Genomic DNA, 19762 nt, shown 5'->3' on the forward strand with positions numbered 1-19762 from the left:
CTTGGACCTTCTGGTGGTGTTAAATGAAAGTCAGGGATCATCAGAGTCATTGAGATTTATCCTCTGGGGACATTAATCTATGTATAAAATTTCTTTGCAATCCGTCCGTCCAAGGTATTTGACTCTTGACCAAATTGATAGACCAAAATAGAAAGACATAGCCATAGAGCCACACCGCTAGTGTTGCTAATAAAAATAATTTTGCTCTAAGGCTCCTAGTAACTGACTTACCATCACATTTCTTATATTTGAAACCAAGCTGCTATGACTTTGATCTAACTGAAACTCCCTGCCAGTTATCCAGTAAGATAAACACCTCCATCTCTCAGTAAATCCCTCTCAGCACCAAGATGTGATGTTTAAACTCTCTGCTTAACCCTCCTGTTGTCCACCTCATTCAAAATTGACAAAAATGACCTGGGAATACAACATGCATTAACTCAAAAATAAGGTATAAAGTGTAAAACCTGTGGTAATAAGTTGGAATGAACGAGGAAAAAAGTTCCACCGTCGACAAGAAGGCAACATGAGGGTTAAATGAAAAGTGTGAAAACAGTGTCAAACAAACATATATTAATAACAAGTAAGCAAACAAACAGCATTTGCAAACGGAACTAAAAAAGTGGCCAGCAGAAGGTGCTAAGTTAACAACAAAGAAACCAAAAAACTTTTCACGTTATTTCTTAGACACTCTAGTGGCAATCTGTCAGACAGTCTGTCAGTGTGTCCACCACTTTGGTCCAGACTCAAATAATTGAAAGTTGGATGAATTGCCTCGAAATTTTGTACATACAGTCATGGCCCCCATAGGATAAAGACTTTGGTGATCTTGACTTTTCATCTAGCACCACCAGCCGGTTGACAGTTTTGGTTTAGGGTGAAATTTCTTGAAAACTATTGGAGGAATTGCTATCAAATTTATTTGGATATACGTTGCTAGAGGACGAATCCTAATTTAAGCATGAAAGTTCATTCTTGACCTTTGAAACAGCTGATTGATCAAGCAAGCAGTTGGAAAGTAAGACTTTGGTGATCTACTGACTTTTCATCTAGGTGAAAAATCTGTCAAATGAATGACATTCTCATCAGCCTATGCTGTATGTCAGTGTTCAGTGCTAATTAGCAAATGTTAGCATGCTAATATGTCAAACTATGATGGATAACATGGTACAATTTCCACCTGCTAAACATCAGCGTGTTCACATTGTGAGCATGTTAGCATGCTGATGTTAGCATTAGGAAAATGCTGGTGAGCAAATGTTGCTTCACAACCTCAGTGCAGCTCAGCTGGTTGTGCATTGTTGTTGAAAGCACCATATGTTGCAAACAGCTGGCTGATGTTCAGAGAGATATGTGGTCATCATTTTAGTGATTGTGATTACATTTGCACACATGCAGTAATGCATGTATCTGTTCACGATTGGGAACACTGTGAAGATAAAAACTGACTCGTTCACATTGGTTGGACAATCTGGTACATTTCCGGTTTTGGGGGCTTGCCAGGTGGCACCTGTCCTGGTCAACAATGAAGTTCATTCAGAGCGGAGCCATCACACCAGAAGACACATTTCACACTATGTGTGTAATTTCACACATCAAACTCGGCCAAGTAAGAGCAGGAGTATCACACTTCACCAGCTGGCATATTTTCCACAGACTGACTCAGATTCCACACAACCGTCCAAAACCACGGTGGAGGCCTACAAGCCCGCTGGGTCCTGACGGGTCCTGACATGCTGAGTTGATTGGGGCTGGGCTCGAACCAATTTTTCTTTTTATAGGTCGGACTCAGGTTGGACTCATTTAACTTCCCTCCTTTCCTCAGGCCCCTGTATGAAATATTGTTATACTGATTATAAAAAGTAAATCTTTATTTGCTCATTTGCTGCTGGATTATGTAGTTTGGCTGTATTTCTACTGCATGCTTAAGCCTGAGAGATGATTTGAAAGACAAAATTGATATGCAACTTAACAAGAGCCACAGATTTTGAAAGAAACATGTATTGGTGGAAGTATGCACTGCTAACATCAGTTTGCAGATAGCGTATTAGCTCGTCAGCAGTGGCACATTAAACACCAACTTCCTCACAGTAATAAAAAAGTTAAAAGTAAACAAAATCACTTATGTATAATATTTAAATACAGAAAGGATGAGTTCAGTTGGACTTTAAACACACACAAACACACCGCTCCCTTTGTTTATGTCAGGTGGACTGATGCAGAACTGCACACTCAGCAGGATTGTAACGTTATGGCAGTGGGATGATTTGGTTACCATGGCAGCATGAAGAGGCAGGTGCTCAGTGTAGCAGCGGGAGAGGGGGGACTGGGAGATGCTCTCCCGGGGAACCGCAAAGTCAGAAGTGAATTACCGAACACTGGATTTCTTTTGAGTCTGAATTTGAGTTTGATTGTCCCCCATCACCATCCACATCCACATCCACATCCACACACCTCACTGCTTTTATAGGTACTGTTTCTTTTGGAAGTGAGACAGTTGTTTCTTTCAATGTACATAAGGTCTTGTAAGTATGGTTTCAAGATAGACTAGTCTTGCCGTGGTAGTTGGTGCTACTGGTGTTACACAGAGTTTGGGCAAACACTAATTACATTACATCCCCAACACCCCCGACATTTTTATTTATTTTTACCCTTATTTTAACCCTTTTTCACATGTATCTGTGCCCACATTCATATAATTTTAAAAAAACTCTCATTTGTCAAATACTAAACATATTATCAATACTTCATTGGATGATGGATGCAACAATTCTGAACTGAAAGTGTCTGCTCTGTCTATGCGCGCAGCAAAGAGTAGTGGAGTCCATGGCACAGTTAGCTTTTTTCTTATCACATGATGAGAGTACGGTGAAACAGAAGGCTCTAGGCTGGACCTTATATCAATTATTGTTAACACTGTGCTACATTACAGAGAAACACAAAATACCTTTAGAGTGAAATGTCTGTACTCTCTGCTGTAAACACACGTAGCTGTTAGCAAGCAGCTGCTCTCATGTCTCCCTGGGTCTCAGTGTTTATTGACTGTTCAGCTTGCTATCTGTGTGTTTGTCTGGCAGGCAGGTTGCTCTGGTTCTGGTTCTAAGCAGTGGTGGTCCTCTGGTTCTGGTTTCCATTTTATGTGTGTCACTACTGTCATGTGTATTGGGTTGATCTATACTACACTCAGACAGAGCACTTACTGATGCTGCTCTGCTGATGCGTTTGCTCCGTAGACATGGGGTTAAGTTTAGGGGGGCTTTATTGTCATGGTTACGATAATAGCTATGTGGTTAAGGTTAGAGGATGATTGTGGTCATGTTTTGTTAAAAACAGTGTTGTGGAAATATGATCGGTTGGAAGCGGAGAAGTGAACATCAATCTCCTGTCCTAAAGTCTGAGGTTTTGTTGACCAATCCATCAAAACCCTACCTCAGCTGATTTCCTCCTTTGCTCCCATCAGAATTACCACAGCTGCTAGTAGAGAGCCATGTCACTGGAGCGTAAACATATGTACTTGTTATTTCTCTTTGGGGGACAGTCTCATTTCAAAAGTAAAAAACAAAAAAAAATGACCAACTTTTGTGTACCAGAACTCAATGTTCCTATAATCTGACAGTACCAATGATGTCTGTATGTTAAGAGCATTATGACACATTTTACAGCATGTTTATATTAGACATCTGCTAATTTTAATTAACTGGTTTCCAGAGTAAAGTGATATATGTTATGTTACTATCCATATGAATATTTTGTAATGACACAATTCAAATTAGTGTTTTAATGTGTGTGTTTTATTGCTTTTATCCACTAATGTTAAATTGTATTGTAGAGTGATTGATGTTCATTTACAATGTTCATTTAATTTCATTCCTCTCTGTCACAAACCTCCCTCCTGCGCTGCTGTGCAGTCTTACACCAGCACGTCTTTTATTTACTCCTCTGTCCTTCATTATTGCTTCATAATCTGTCACTGTTGTCCTCTGCTCTCTTCTCCTCCTCCTCTTCCTCTTCCTCTTCCTCTTCCTCCCTTCCTGCAGCCTCTCTGTATTTTGTTTGACAAAATGTAATGGGCTTTTTAATTGTAAGTCGATTTACTGCAGCATCCATTATGTTGCTTTTTTCATTTGCGTGTGTGTGTGTGTGTGTGTGTGTGTGTGTGTGTGTGTGTGTGTGTGTGTGTGTGTGTGTGTGTGTGTGTGTGTGTGTGTGTGTGTGTGTGTGTGTGTGTGTGTGTGTGTAATGCACTTACAGTTTATTTGTGATTCCTACTACTCTTGCAGCTGTTAATTTAGCAGTACTTTTCACTCACAATAACCTGAACAGCATGAGGTTGCAAAACATGATTAACAAAGAAAAATAGAGCAATAAAATATAAAGTAAGTAAAAATACCCCACTTACATGTACTGTAGAACAGGTGAAAGTCCTTATTGATGAAAAAGTACAGAAGGATTAAGAGCAAATACTCATCAGTTAGATGGCCTTTTTCATAATGCTATGTATAACAGGATTATTATCACTGATGCATCCATGTGTGAGCAGCATTTTTATTGTGGTTGGTTGCTGATTTAATACTTCTGTTAAATCTCCATCATCTTCAATGTATAAATACATTTCTGTCTTTAAATGAGTGGAAAATTCTGTCATTGCAGTGAGATTATTTCAACCTGTTTTGAGATTTAAATTAACTGATTTAATAGCACTAGAATTATGAAAAAGATATTTTTTAAGTTCTCAGCCAACTTTTTAAATAAAGCTAAGTCTTTAATGATTCAATTTCATAGTGAGATTACTCAATAAGAGGGATGTTTTTTCACCATTTTTAAAATACTGAGCAATGTGTAATATATTAGGAACTGATCATGCATCTAGTATGAAAAAAATGTGCAAAATAGCTATCATGAATGTACTTCGTCACCTTCAACCACTGCTTATTTACATGTTGTGTCTTCATGGACACGGGTGATGCTTCAGTGATGATGTTTCTCTTCTTTTCTAAATTCAACCCCAAAGAGAAAAGAGCAGTAGACGCAGTAGAGTAGAATGAGAAGGAGGCTGAATGTGTCTTGCTGTCTGAAGGGCAGTGAGGTGCAGTGAGGTCGGCAGCTGCCTCTTCTAAAAGCCTCATTTATCTTTAATGACTCTTGATGATGGCTGAATCATTTTAGAGCAGAAATGTACCACCAATGTGCCTCACGCTCTATACAATATAACACTAATGCCTTACTGATGACCAGCCGCACGCTTCAGTCAAGGCTCAACACGTGCAAAACCCAGCTTTTGCTTTTTAAAGCAAGTTAAAAATTGAACCACTCAGCATGAAGCTTATTCATTACCTCTATGGGAAAATATATGAAAAGCCACAGCCTATGGAACAAATGAAGGGCGTGTGACTCAGGTGGGTCACGATGTTCTTCAGTAATGTGACCTGATGTAAATAACAGGTTGGCCCTGTTATTGTTGGCCTAAGGTTCTTGACTTTGTTCTACATTATACATTGTAAATAACATCAGTACAAAGTATTGGTTCAGTGAATGTAGCACAATGCATCATCCTTCCACAGAACTGCTCTCCAGAGACTGAAAATGTGTCTTGGGAGCTGTTTCCAGACATTCTAAGGAGACCACACTCCTCATAAAGAAGGATCATGTTACTAAGGGCAGCCGTGGGGCTCATTGACACATTTCTAATAGTTTTGGACAGCAACGCAAAGACCCTGTATAGGGAGGTCAGGGTGGATGGATGGGTCAACAAAACATCTGACTTTAAGATGGCATACTGCTGTTTACTTCCAGGTTCTTACTGTGAGTCAGCATTGTTTTTTTAAAGCCGTGACCCACAGCCATTGTTGTATTATTGTAACCATGAAAATGAAGACAAAGTAGTAATTTAACCCAAACAATGAATTTTACCTCAACTGAACCAAGTTGTCTACATGCCTAAACATAACCAGACCTTAACCAGAGCTTTGTCACTGTTACGGAATTTTCCATATTTAGGCTCAAGCATGGGCCTTGTGGTCATAGTAAAGGCAGCACTATCATCTTGGCAGAGAGACATACTGTCTGACAGTGAAGACAACTGTCTGTGGTGTTTTGGGGAAAGTGGGAGTCACTTTGATAACTGTGATGCAGCATTACTGTGGCAACCAAGGTCAGAGGATATGACCGTCTCACTCCCTAAAACCACAGATGGGCAACTTTGTCTCATTTTTTTGTAGAATAACGAATGATGAATAGGCAAAGTCCATATACTGTAGATGCATTGAGTATGACCATTTATGGGCATAGAGTATTGGTGGTACTATCTGTGAAGGTTTAACAAACTGGACAAACGATGTATTTTGCAGTAGAATTTGGGGGGCTTGTTGGGCTGTCATGTAACAAAGTATTGTGACAATGAAAGGCCTGAACACAGGCTGTAAGCTGCTATTCTGAGTGACATGCATGCAGCCACTCAGTTAAGAAGAACACACAGCAGGAGTGTGAGTGGCACATATTCACAGTTTGTAGGTGTTAACTGGTGAGGATGTGTGCTGTCTGTGGTGGTAGAAATCCTCCACCATGATCAGAGCTGAAATGTGTTCACATGACAACCGCCTTTCCTAAACACATGTACTCATACTGTAAAAGAATGAGTAAATGTTCAACCGTTTCACTTTAATAATGTAGGGATGTATGAGTGTAAGTGTGGAACAGTTGAAAGTCTTGAATGAATTCTTAGCTCATTTTAACAGGGTAGGCTGGGCAGGTCACAGCTGAAGGGGAACTGGTCTCAGCTCACATGACCTGTGACATACTCTGAGGACACTGCAGGCTGTGGTGACACAGCTCTTTCTTTGCTAAATTATGTCTCTCTGTCTGTTCCAGTTTGCCCTTCCCCACATGTCCTTCCTCTTCTTTTTCTCTGTCTCTGAGGACTCTTCAGCTCCAAAGTGGATGAATAGCTGCTGAGATCTGACAGATATTTTTGGGAGTGGAGATTTCTTTTGGTTTCCTATGTGTTCATATAAGATGAGGTGCACTACTACTACCTGCCCAGCACCAAACAGCAGACAAGTTAATGACTAGCTGATGAACACAATGGAGCATTTAGCAGCTAACGGGCCAGATATTTCCCTCAGGAAGTGGTGGAGAATAAAACAGAGCTAAACATTCATTACAAGACCATGATAGGTGTGTAACAGGCCAAGTTTAGCTGATGAACATTGGTAGAGAGACCAACAACACAACTAATAGAGAGAGTTAGTGGACTTACATTAATTAGGTGGCGAGAAACAAGATGTCAGATGAATGTTAATATGAGACTTTTGATCATAGCTGCATTAAGGTGTATTCAGACAGAACCTAAAGCAAATTTCAGAGGCAGCTGCAAAATCAATTTAAAAATGGAAATGGATGCGATCTGTTGTAATTTGCCAAGAGCAGAATCCTGCACGGGTCTTGTTTTCAAGACCCACCCCTGAACCAAACCACCCAGTCATCCATAGATATGGCCAATTAATTCCACAGCCTGACCCTAACCCTTTGACACAACATCCGCCGCCTGCATCTACACTCAAAGCAGAAAATAGTCCAGCATTAAACCATACAGTACATAGAAATGAGCACCATAAGAGCAGAGAAAGCAGTCGTAGCCAAGTATCTTTATTGTTATTTTATAAAACAATGAAACCGCAAAGCATCTCCCTGAGCCACGTAGTGACATTAGTCCTGTAATGAGAATTCAGGTGTGTTTCATGCTGTTGGACACATCCAATATCGTCCAGTGATGGTCCCTTTCCTGTAACTTGTCTTAAACTGCTGGATGTCCCGTACTCTGGTGAAAGTTGGTGTAAGCAGGTTGGTTTGTGGCTGAAGTAGCAGCCATGTTTAATGCTTTATTGTGGAAAATAGCATCAATCATCAGAGCTGACTCACTAAGCAGACTTGGAAAGTTCCGTAAATGATTGCTTAGTTAGGCTCTAGCTCCCAACAAGCTCCGGCTCCAGCTTGGTGGAAAAGGGGTATCAGAGTTTCAGGTCAGTTCTGATCTAAGTTGGAGGGTTACTTTCACAGAGATACAATCCACACACAAAGTAGGTGTGTAGTTAGCCGCTGCTAGCTGGCTGATGCTAGCTGTCCATCTATCTATACTCATCAAAATCCATTGTGGGCAGTAATATGAAGCTCTTATTGACATCATGTCTCATTTTTCATTTGTTTTGGATCGGTGTAAGATACAGTCAACCAGAAGAAGGATAAAGGATTTTATGTGTTAATGTTGGGTTTTTCACCGTAGCACATCCCTACAGCTTTCATTCTTTCGCATTTCTACTATCCTCCTTCTGATTCTCCATCTCTCCTTTCCCTCTATCTCTCCGCCATACAGTATTTGAAGTAATCGGGTCTCAGCAGACTGGAGCACTAAGTGAAGTTAAAGCGAGGAGGCTGAGGGTGTTAGGGAGAGATGAAGATACTATAAGTGCTAATTGCTCCCTTCTCACAGATTCGAAGATGAAACCGACGCCAAACAGTTTGGAGTTGCTTGAATTCCAGAGGGGTCTGCTCACATGAAAGCACCAGAAAATGATGTTGTTTCGCCAGGCGTGGCGTTAGCGTAACCTTGAAGGGCTGTGTCAGCACTTAAATGGATACATGTGCATTTTCGGATAACGGTGGCTTGTTTTTCTTCATTACACTCTCTGTTCAACTATAATAGCATGATAATATTTTTATGTCCTCAGAGGAGTTTTCAAACCCAAAAATATGAACTTTAAAAAAACAAACAAGTTTAGACACTAAATTGAGCAAAGGTCAGAAGTAGAGAGAGGGGGTTTTAAAAGGATGAAATAGATGCGTTGGTACTGCTATGGTATTGAAAATGTTATTCATATTTATTCGTCCTTTCTCAGAGTCACTGTTACGTTCCATCAGTACAAAAACACAAGAGGCTAAACAGAATTATTTATCAGGAAATGACACTTATTAAAAATTGAAGAATGTGCTGAAAGAATTCCAAATCTCTCCTCTAGTCTTTGTTGAAAAAGGAGTATAATCATTTTTTTTAAGCCTATCAGACTCCTATCAGTCATCTTTAAGGCTCTTGTTCCATATATGATAAACCTAAGTGAAGCCAAAAAATCACACCGAACTGGCTTAATCAAGGTGTTAAAACTCCTAAAAACAACTGTGTTTCTTGTAAGGCATCACAGGAGCGTTCAGCATAATTTTGGGATGTAGAAGTAGAGAGCATGTTGAGGGAAGTACTTGAGAACCATTCCGTCATCACTGGTGTTCTAACATTGTAAGGGGCCTTTTGGAACCCACAGTTTGTTTTGTCTGGTCTGAATCAACGGATGAGTTGGCAAACTTTTTTTTGGAGTTGCTAAAGTTTTCCTCTTAGTGGAGAAAAAAAATATCACTAAAAGCCACATGAGAACATAAACACAGGAAGAAGGTCCTCTGGCCAGATATCAAAAGGGCAACATACTTTCAGAACTAGATTCAGTTGACTCATTCCACGTCTAGCTGCTAGCAACTGTTGATTTTACTCATCCACATCCCGACATGCAAAGTGCACCTGGTTACAGGAGCTGTTTAGGTCAAAGTTGCAACCCAGTGATTGGGTCAGATCGAAGTTGAGTCACCACAAACAAAAAACTCCAGAATTTGCCCACTTTGTAAAGGCTTTATGTGGTTTTGGTCAGTACCTGAGTATGATTGCTCTGTTCAGACTAAACAACAGAGGTCTGAAATCCCCCTAAGACTATCAGAAGCCATGTTTGTCCTCTAACAGCTGAAAATTATAGTGAAGTCAAACCTGCAGGTTCCAGACTTAGATGATTGAGCGACTGCTGTGGTTACTGGTGGTAACAGCAAGTATATTTTTGAAGGAAAAACAAGGGATTGTAGTTTAGTCTGTGCTGTAGACTGTTGCAACAGCTTTGTGTAAACTCCAAGTTGTAATGAAACTTCAAATTAACACCTCATCTGAGCATGTGTAAGCTTATTTCACAAGGGATTGATTTCATTGTATATCTCTTGTGTGTTCAAACCCTCAAAACAACTGGTTCTGTCCATCAGTCACATCTGGTCAAAGTGTCCCTCAGTGAGCCTCTGAATTGCTCTCCTATCACTTTGGATGAAGACATCAGCTGAACACCATGATTGTGATTGCAGAAGATAGAAAAATCATTTTTATGGATCAGTGTCCAGGTGTGAATAGGCAGGCGTGTCGTTGAAAGAGTCTGCTCCGATAACCCACCCTGTATCAATCCTAATTTAAAAAGGCAGAATCTATGAACTATTGAGTTCACATTTCCTTCTTCGAGCATGTGTAGGCTGGAAAGTATTTGTATTCCACACTTGTTCAATGAAGATTGGCCTGAACTTCTCATTCTCTCTCCCACCGCCACCCTCGAGACTGAATTAAGCTCTAGTAAACAGCCGAGAGACTTAAGCAGAGAGAAAGAAAGGGGAAATGGCTGGATGAGTTTTGCGTATGAATTCATGTCAATATGCTGTTCTGTGTACTAAAAGCTATTCAGCTTATAAAATAAAATAAATTAAAAAACACAGCAAATCATGTTGTAGTATTCAGATCCAGTTAAAGTCATGCATTTCAAATTATGTTTAAATAAAAGTGAAAAAGTATTTTCAGCTAAATTGACTATATCATATAATATTAATAGATTTTTTTTTTTTTAATTGTATTAATATTTAAAAGTAAAAGCACTGGTGATGAAGATGATCAGACTATATATTTATATTTACATGAATACATAAAATACATAGAGGACAGTATATATTTGAGTAGACAATATTATGAATACTGATTTACTGTTGTAGCTGTTTAAGGAAGCACTATTGAACTACAATACTTCATATAATAATACTACTACTAATAATAATAATACTAATAGTAATACAAATGAACTTTATTTATAGAGCACCTTTCATACAAGGGATGTAGCTCAAAGTGCTTTACAGGGGAAAAAAATACAGTACAGTAAATAAAATAATACAATTAGACATTTAGTAAAAAATGTTAGTTACAGTTAAAATGGCACTAATTAAAATCCAGATTAAATAAATATGTTTTCAGCTGTCTTTTAAAAATGTTTACTGAGCCCACACCTCTTATAGCTTTAGGTAGAGTATTCAACCTGAGGGTCAGGGCCCTTCCAAAGGGTCACCAGATAAATCTGACAGGGATGGGAACAAAGAAAGTTCTGCTAAATGATTTGTATTAATTGTTTTGTTTTTTTTGTTTTTTTTACTTTGCTCAAATCTTAGCTTTTTGTGAAATATTGGACAGTTTTAACATTTTGTAATTTAAATGAAACATGTGAAGAGTTTAGAGAGGAAAAAGGAAAACAAGCCAAAAAGGTTATACTGGTTTTATATTTAACAATGCTTTGTATTTTATAAGCCTATCATGTGTTTTTTGATGTCATTTTGAATATATCAAAACAAAAGTTGTCAATTAAATGTAGTGGAGTAAAAAGTACAATATAATTCAAATGTTCATTTCTTGAATAAAATGCATCAAGTGTGATGTCGTCTTTGCTCTCCATTTCTGCACCTCGCTCTCTCTCCATCTTTCTTAACTCCTGTCACATCAAATCACTGTTTCTGACTGAAATAAAAGTGGGATTTGATATTAAATTGCTTTGATCCTTGTGTGTGTGTCTGTCTGTGTGTGTGTGTGCGTATATATTACAGATCTATCGGCGATGCTGGCTGGTCTTCAAGAAGTCATCCAGTAAAGGACCTCGTCGTCTGGAGAAATATCCTGATGAGAAGTCTGCTTATATCAGAGCCTGTCCTAAGGTGAGTGCGTGTGTGTGTGTGTGCTTGCCTGCATATGTGTGTGTGTGTGTGTGTGTGTTTGCGTGTGTGTGTGTGTGTGTGTGTGTGTGTGTGTGTGTGACAGGTATACTCTGTTCTGCAGCAGAAAACCAAAGATAAGGAGTTGACAGACACAAACACACAGGGATGAAAGCAGCGAGCCTTCACATCAAAGTCAAATCTTCTGCTTCTGAGCTCAGCGTGAAGCAACGTTCCTTCTTGTTCTCTTTTTCGTCTTTCTCTTTCTCTCAGAACTTACTCGTCTTTCACTCCTCATCATCGTCACCTCTCCTTCACCTGACCTTTTTTGTCTACTTTCGCACTCTTTCACTTAGCATCTGTCAACACACCAGTGGACTTTAGGGGAAGTTGTTGAAGGTCTTTGTGTACTTTCACTGTCAAGGTGTAAGATTTTTCTTTCCTGAACAGGAGGTTTCACTTCCATATAAAACAATTAGTGTTATTCCATTAAGCAGGGACTGTTGATGCATCTCCACCTGCTACTTTGGTTCATATATGTATTAATGGTAGATGTAGATCTTTTGTGGTGTGGTGGTTAATACATACTCTCCCAGCCATTCACATTACTGGTTTTATAGCTCTGAAACAGCTGAGCCAATCACAGTTAAGCATGAGTTAAGTCAAGCTTCTCCATTGGATCATATCAAAGTGAGCACACATCACAAACCTGCAGCCAAACAGATCATTAGGGTCAACTTTCCTGATCCTGACCCAAGTCTGTTAATATTGATTATCTGCTGATACAGAATCCAATCAGATACTTATACTTAGAGTTATTTAATGTCCTGGTTCAAAACTATGAAACTAATCAGCTTAAAGGACAGGTTCACATAAAATGTACCAATACAAGATATCTTAGTTGATTTTGCTGTTTTTTTACCTTTAACCTGTTGCCTAGGTGACAGAGATTAGCAACGTGAAGAATGTGACACGGTTGCCACGGGACACCAAGCGTCAGGCTGTGGCCATTGTGTTTACAGACGACACCTCGCGCACCTTCACCTGTGAATCAGGTAATGTATGGACACACACACACACACACACGCATAAAATTATCTTCAAACGACAATAATATTGTTTATCGCGATTGTTTCTGAGACAATATATTGTCCAACAAAAGTAGTTATGGTGACAGGTCTACAATTGGAAGATAAACAACACCTTATCATATTTGACCATTTCTGCTACTGTAGATACAGTCATGTCTGCTGTTCACTTTAGAGCCAGGAGACAAACTGTAGTTCCACACACACTGTGCTTCATTTTCACTTCATTAAAGGTTGGTTTTCTGTACTTTGGGGATTCAACATGGTGGATAATGTAGGTAAAGTAGTGTATTCACAGTTTGAACAGTTGAAGGAAAGATGAATACCCCTTTTATGTTAGAGAGTAGTATTTCTTTTCATTTCACTCATGCAAGAAAAATACATCAGCAAAATACACAAGTTGAACTACTGTATGTCTATAATGCAACAGCTTACACTGTACAGTCCTACTGAAATAGTTTTTTCCATTGAGAATATGGTATGAATAGTTTATGACTGAGAGAGCAAGACTATATACTATATCAATAAATATGCATGTTTATCGTCTGATGTCAAAGCTACACGGGCTGCACAGTACTGAATGTGAGTGTGTGTTTTGACTCAGAGCTCAACACGCAATCACTATAGTTACGCACATAAAACATAAGAAAACAGATTTGAGATGCAGCCATGAATGTTAAACGTGAGTAAGCAGCGAGCCGCTTTGAGACCTGTGTAGACAGCTGTATTGATTAAAAGAGAATCTGTCAAATATGTGAAATGCACCCAGTGTGACGGATCCATAACATTTCAAGGAAGTGACAGAATTGTTGCCAGTGTGCATCATCTAATTAAGTCATTTAGTCCCAAATCATCAGTTAGCAGAAGGAGGTCATTTTAACACTTACACACAGTTGAGGGTCAAATTTTTTTCCTTTTTAAAAAAAAAAAACATTTGTGAGCTGTAAAAACACCCTATACACCTTTCTTCTAATGGACTTTTCCTAATGTGACCCTGAATATAGAAAAATGGAAATTGAATCCAACCAACTCATTTTTGTACATGCAAGTGTCCAAATTTGACCAAATCACCATTCAAACATGTTGTTTGTATTACTCATACTCATATATAAAATGTTCTCCTGGACCATAACAGTGATTCTGAACTCTTCCCCATTAATAAATTGAATCTATTCTGTTGGCTCTCTGACAGCTTCATTAAGGATTAATCAAACATTTAAAGACTGATGGGGAATTTATGAATGTGAAGAGTGTCAAGAGTAATTATGAGTCAGAATGTGAACAGTATGTAAGAGTTAAGAATAATCTTGATGCTAGTGGATGTGATGTTATCTCTCTCTCTCTCTCAAATACACTTCATTGGCATGAATTCTTGCAGTTACAATATTGCCAAAAGCTAGATTTCTTATTGATGTTGTAGGTAGTGTATAATTTGATTTAGTTGGATTTTTTGTGCCAATTTGTTACAGTGATGGTCTTCAGTGTTTGTTATAGTGGATGGTGTTAAAGGAGCCACGTGAAGTTTTATTGTAAGCAACCAAAACTCATTGGGTTTGTCCTTGAGTCATTTCCTTCCTCATAAAACATTTGCAAAGTAGATTTTAACTATTTGAAATCCTCCATAGTTTAAATTCAGTCTTCTTCTCTGCATTGCTGTGCTTCTTGAATTACAGCCATCTGAAGATCATTGGAATGGTATGAACCTACAAAACAGAGTTTGAGGGATCAGACCTAATTGTGCCTTGTAGGCTGTGTGTGCTATAGCACATTCCACTCTACTCTCAATACCGTTTTTCAGCATACAGGATTGCCACTGGATGTTTTTCCCAACAATTCCTATTGTTGGAGTGAGTTTACCATATTTCTCTCTCTCTGTCCAGAGCTGGATGCAGAGGACTGGTTCAAGACGTTATCAATCGAGTGTCTGGGAACACGGCTCAATGACATCAGTATGGGGGAGCCGGACCTCCTGGCAGCTGGGGTGCAGTGTGAACACACAGGTAATTCACAGCTTCAGCTTCCAGCTCAGTTTGGCACTCCATCAAACATAATTGACAGTGTTGGTGAGTGGGAAGCCAGTGAGGGATTATGTCCCTGCTGGCTGGCTGCTTGCACCATATATAACAAAGAAGACACCTGTCTGTCTGCCCGCTCCCTATAGGTCAACAGTGACTGCAGTGAATAGACAAGTAGATAGAAAATATAAGAAGTAAGAAGTGGTATACTTTTAATGTTAAGCAGAAACAGCAGGTATGACGTGATGCAACAGCAATAACTTAACTCTAATCTGGAGTAAACAGTAAAATAAAGCTGACAGTCTAAACAACAAGTGAAGCTGAACTCCACAGAGATTCATTTGAAGCTACAGAAGACTGAAAGCTTTTCAAAACAGACTTTTCTCTCTTTCTCTTCACGTAAGACACAAGTGTTGAGCCAATCAGGCCAAACCTTTCATAAAGACTGATGAAAGACCATGACAGATTACCATGAACAGTGAAACCCGGTTGCAACACAACCACCAACACTTCCTTCTGATGAAATTCCTAAAGCAGAACATCAAACCACACTAATAATAAGTCCCTGACACTGTTCCTCTCACTGCTTGGTCTCCTCAGAGCGTTTCAACGTGTTCCTCCTCCCTTGCCCCAACCTGGACATCTATGGGGAATGCATGATGCAGATCACACACGAGAACATCTACCTGTGGGACATCCACAACCCTCGCACCAAGCTGGTCACCTGGCCTCTCTGCTCCCTGCGGCGCTACGGGCGTGACGCCACCCGCTTCACCTTCGAGGCCGGACGGTGAGACTCAGGGAGGAGAGGAGAGGATGGAAGGGAGAGGGTGGGGGAGATGTTTGATCACTGACAGCCAGTTTCTACATATACATACCATATGCCAAGTTAGGGATCCTTTTTACATAAATGTGTATTTAAGACCTTTATCGGAACTTACAACTAACGTATGTTTGTGTACTTGTCAGTCATTCTCCGGTCAGTCCAAGGATATCCCCCTCTCTCTCTCTTGCTTTCTCTCTCCCCATCTCTCTCACACACACACACATACATTGGTTGGTTGTGTTGGCCTGAGCCCCATGAAGAGATTGATTGAATAGATTAGACACTGAATCAATGCTGGGCCAGACCTCCTTATCTCCTCCTCTTTGATAAAACCTGACAAGCTATGATTGGGTCAGCATGCAGATAACGGAGCGTGTGTGTGTGTGTGTGTGTGTGTGTGTGTGTGTGTGTGTGTGTGTGTGTGTGTGTGTGTGTGTGCGTGTGTGTGTGTGTGTGTGTGTGTGTGTGAGGTCTGGAACAAAGCGAAATAGCAAGAGCGCCCTCTGGCTATGGGTCTGTTGTACTGCATCACTGTCGTAAGATAAGTCTGTTGATGCCCACTGGCGGAAATTTGCATGTTACAGCAGTGCAGAAAAGAAGGAAAACACATGAGAACTTGGAATAATAAATAAAAACAAAATAAGAAGTCATGTTAATGAAATTTTATATATACATGATAAACTTTACAATACATGGGAGAAATTCACAGCATTTACCAAAGAGGAAACAGGGAGAAAACGTCTAAATAAGGGTGACAAAGAAGGCAACAGGCAGTCATTTCTAGTGCATTTCATTAAGCTTATCATTATCACTAGCTTTACAATGCAGATGCAGTAATGTGCAACTAGTACAACCAATAGAAACAGACTGTTTTCAATCATTTTGATTACTATTAATAGTTGGTGAACTGATGAGCAGAGAGCATAAAGACTCAGTAGCACAATCACTACCACTAGAACCAAGCAGCAGGTCATCTGTGGACAATGAGGGTGTATAGAGGTGCACTTGTCAGTCATTTAAGTGAAGCGAATGAGTTGACTAAAGTGGAATGTGAGTCCTGGACAATTTGCTCAAGCTCTAAGTTTAGATCATGTAAACGGATCACTGTCCACATATAAGGCCCCTTGGCAACAAATTCATTGCTGCCTTTTCGTTCTACAACTTTTCGTGATCATTGTATTCTGATTCTTGAATCGGTGCCATTTAACGACGTCATGAGAAGAGCAGCAGGCATGTTATCTATGGATGGATGTAATTACTAACTTGTTACAACCAATCAAAGAGTCACATGGGTTCACAGCTGACTCATTCATTGGACAGTTGTGGTGATGTCTACATGGGCTCACAGAGGAAATCAAAGTTCAGTGACTGACAGCAGGTCAGGCAGCAATTTACTGCTTCTAATGTAAATATATTTATCCTCTCTGATGTTACAGAGCTCAGAAACAATTGAATGTGAGAATTATTAGTCGAGACTGAAACTGGATCTCATCATACTTTTTATAAGACAGTAACTATGAGATAGTTCCATACCATAATCATAGTGTTATACATATAGCTATTTAAGGCAAAATGAGGTCAGCAGCAATTCAGGTTCTAAATGTTGCTGAATAAAATACTCATTAAAATACATGTTCTTACTGAGTTGCTATTGTGCGTAGGATGTGCGACAGCGGTGAAGGCCTCTACACCTTTCAGACCAGAGAGGGAGAGCAGATCTACCAGAGAGTTCACTCCTCCACGCTGGCTATCGCTGAGCAGCATAAGAAGGTCCTGCTGGAGATGGAGAAAAACAGTAGGGTGAGGCTACCTGGATAACACACACAATACTCTATACAATGATAGTAATACACTGTAATCTACTATAAATGAATCCAGGTCGAGTGGGTGTCACAGTGTGGTGCAAATTTTTTCTTTGAATATTAAACAGGGTAGTTGTACAGTAAGTGATGACATGGGTGCATCCTCCTCCCTCAGCAGGTGGTATACATCTTGCCCAATTGTGGCAGCTTTCTACCCACAGCTACACTGATCTGTATTAGAGATGTTACTAAAACATGCTATTAATCCTCATAAAGTGTCATAAATTCAGTAAAATATCACTGTTATCTATTTAATGTACAACACATTGCACTTGTTTTAAATCCCTGATGATGATGTGTGTGTGACTTCCAGCTGATGTCTAAGGGTTCAGAACCTGGCTCGTACCCATGCACCCCCACCGCCATCCTGCCCCGATCCGCTTACTGGCACCACATCACTGGAAACCAGAGCGGCATGGACCCCTGCAGCGGTAAGCGACGCAACAGCCTTAAAAAATAATGTTTGTCTATTTTTATCTAAATTTCCCAACAGACCACTTCGATTTGAACTAATTTCCTGAATTGTACCCTGGAGGTTGTTCATGTATCTACTGGTGTGGTGCAATATCTGTACTTGTATTGACTTGTATTGCAGTTGCATCTCTAGCTGCCCCAATTACCTGTTATTACATGCAAGAAGAGCAATTTTTAGGATTTATTTGGTAAAGACTTCACAACAAGATGTTCAATTTATTCTGAGTTTTGCCTCTTTCACTTACATTTTAAATAGTTTTCATGTAGCGAAGATTTAAATTGAGACTACACTTTTAATAGGACAGATACTCTACTCGATCAGATTAATAGGTGATTTTTAACATATATGATATTCACAGCTTCTCATTATTATCTTACGGTGGATTAAATATGAACTGTATCAACTAGTTATCCTAACTCAATATTGATCTCATATTCAACGTTAAAAGTGTAAACATAAAGAGTTCGATGACAAGACTAAAATGAATCTTATACAGAGCTGGAGTCAGGACGTGGTTGCATTAACTTAGCATAAAGACTGTAAACAATAAAGCCAGTGTGACTCTGTCCAAAGATCAGACAAACACCTAACAACACCTTTAGAGCTCAGTAATTAAAATGTTTTACTAAAACTGAAATGTAAAAACACCAGTTTGTGGATTTAGGGGAAGTTATGTGCTGGAATAAGGTTTTTTTTTTTGACAAATCTGAGTTTATCTAACCCTCAGGCACTTTAATGCAGCATCTCTGGCTATAACGCAGGTTACTACATAGTCAGTGAGCACAACTTTTGGTTTTGGTCTCTATACAGATGTGATGGCACCAAACCTGACAACCTGACATAGGTCTGTCATAGTAACTACTGTCGTTGGACGATAAATTGTCTCAGAAATAATCGCGATAAACAATATTATTGTCACTTGAAGATCATTTTATACTACTGATATAATGATAATATAATAGCATAATAATGCACGGGGGGCGGGGGTGACTGTGTCTCTTAAGTATTGCTTTTATTCTGACTAATGGAAAACTTCAGCAGTACCAAGCAAATTACATTTCAAGAAAATATAAAGTAATGGTTGTGTTTCTGCTCCATCTGCAGGTGATGCCGCAGAAGACGACCTGCTGTCCACCCGCCTGCCTCCTGACCGCCACGCCACACTGCCCCTGGCAAACACACATGCACAGTCCCAGCCGCACATACACACACACTCCCCGACACACTACCCCACCTACCCTGGACAGTGACACACACACACAGAGAACAAGACAAAGACATTGAAAAAATACACAAACACACACTTAACCACATGCATGGAGGCACACACACTGAGACACACACTCTCCCTTCTTAAATTTGTTTTACAGCCCAACGTTACACCTCACAGGAAATGTTGTAAGCGGAACTAACACTGGCCGACAGACCATCTTGAATGCAGAAAGCAGGAAATGAAAAAAGAGCTCTGCAAAAGGCTGCAAGGAGATTGGGCTTCCTTACATGACTGCAGTTCCCACAATTCCACAGTAGGGGGCAGGGGGGTATTTGGCGTTTCTCCACTCTCAGGCTGAGAAATTCTGCCCTGAAGATTATCGTGTAGTGTACTGTATAAAGTAAGGATATAAAGCTCTCAGTGTGCTTAAAACACATACACTTTGTCTACCCATGTCTAAAAGGGAGTGTTTAAA

At 39.7% G+C, this 19762-nt stretch overlaps 1 protein-coding gene across 2 annotated transcripts in view; it reads left to right on the forward strand.

The window, feature by feature from the left end:
* The window catches only part of dok4 (docking protein 4), a 77238-nt gene extending 57688 nt beyond the window's left edge, over positions 1-19550 (forward strand). For both annotated transcript variants that reach the window (XM_062419312.1, XM_062419322.1), the window contains exons 3-9: positions 11704-11811; positions 12749-12863; positions 14777-14896; positions 15512-15701; positions 17399-17537; positions 17913-18030; positions 19179-19550. In XM_062419312.1, coding sequence (XP_062275296.1) covers positions 11704-11811; positions 12749-12863; positions 14777-14896; positions 15512-15701; positions 17399-17537; positions 17913-18030; positions 19179-19324 — 936 coding nt within the window. In that variant the 3' untranslated portion in view covers positions 19325-19550. The remainder of the gene's footprint in view (positions 1-11703; positions 11812-12748; positions 12864-14776; positions 14897-15511; positions 15702-17398; positions 17538-17912; positions 18031-19178) is intronic.
* The last annotated feature ends 212 nt before the right edge of the window (positions 19551-19762 follow it).

This window comes from Scomber scombrus, chromosome 1, assembly GCF_963691925.1.
Source record: "Scomber scombrus chromosome 1, fScoSco1.1, whole genome shotgun sequence".
Taxonomy (NCBI): domain Eukaryota; kingdom Metazoa; phylum Chordata; class Actinopteri; order Scombriformes; family Scombridae; genus Scomber; species Scomber scombrus.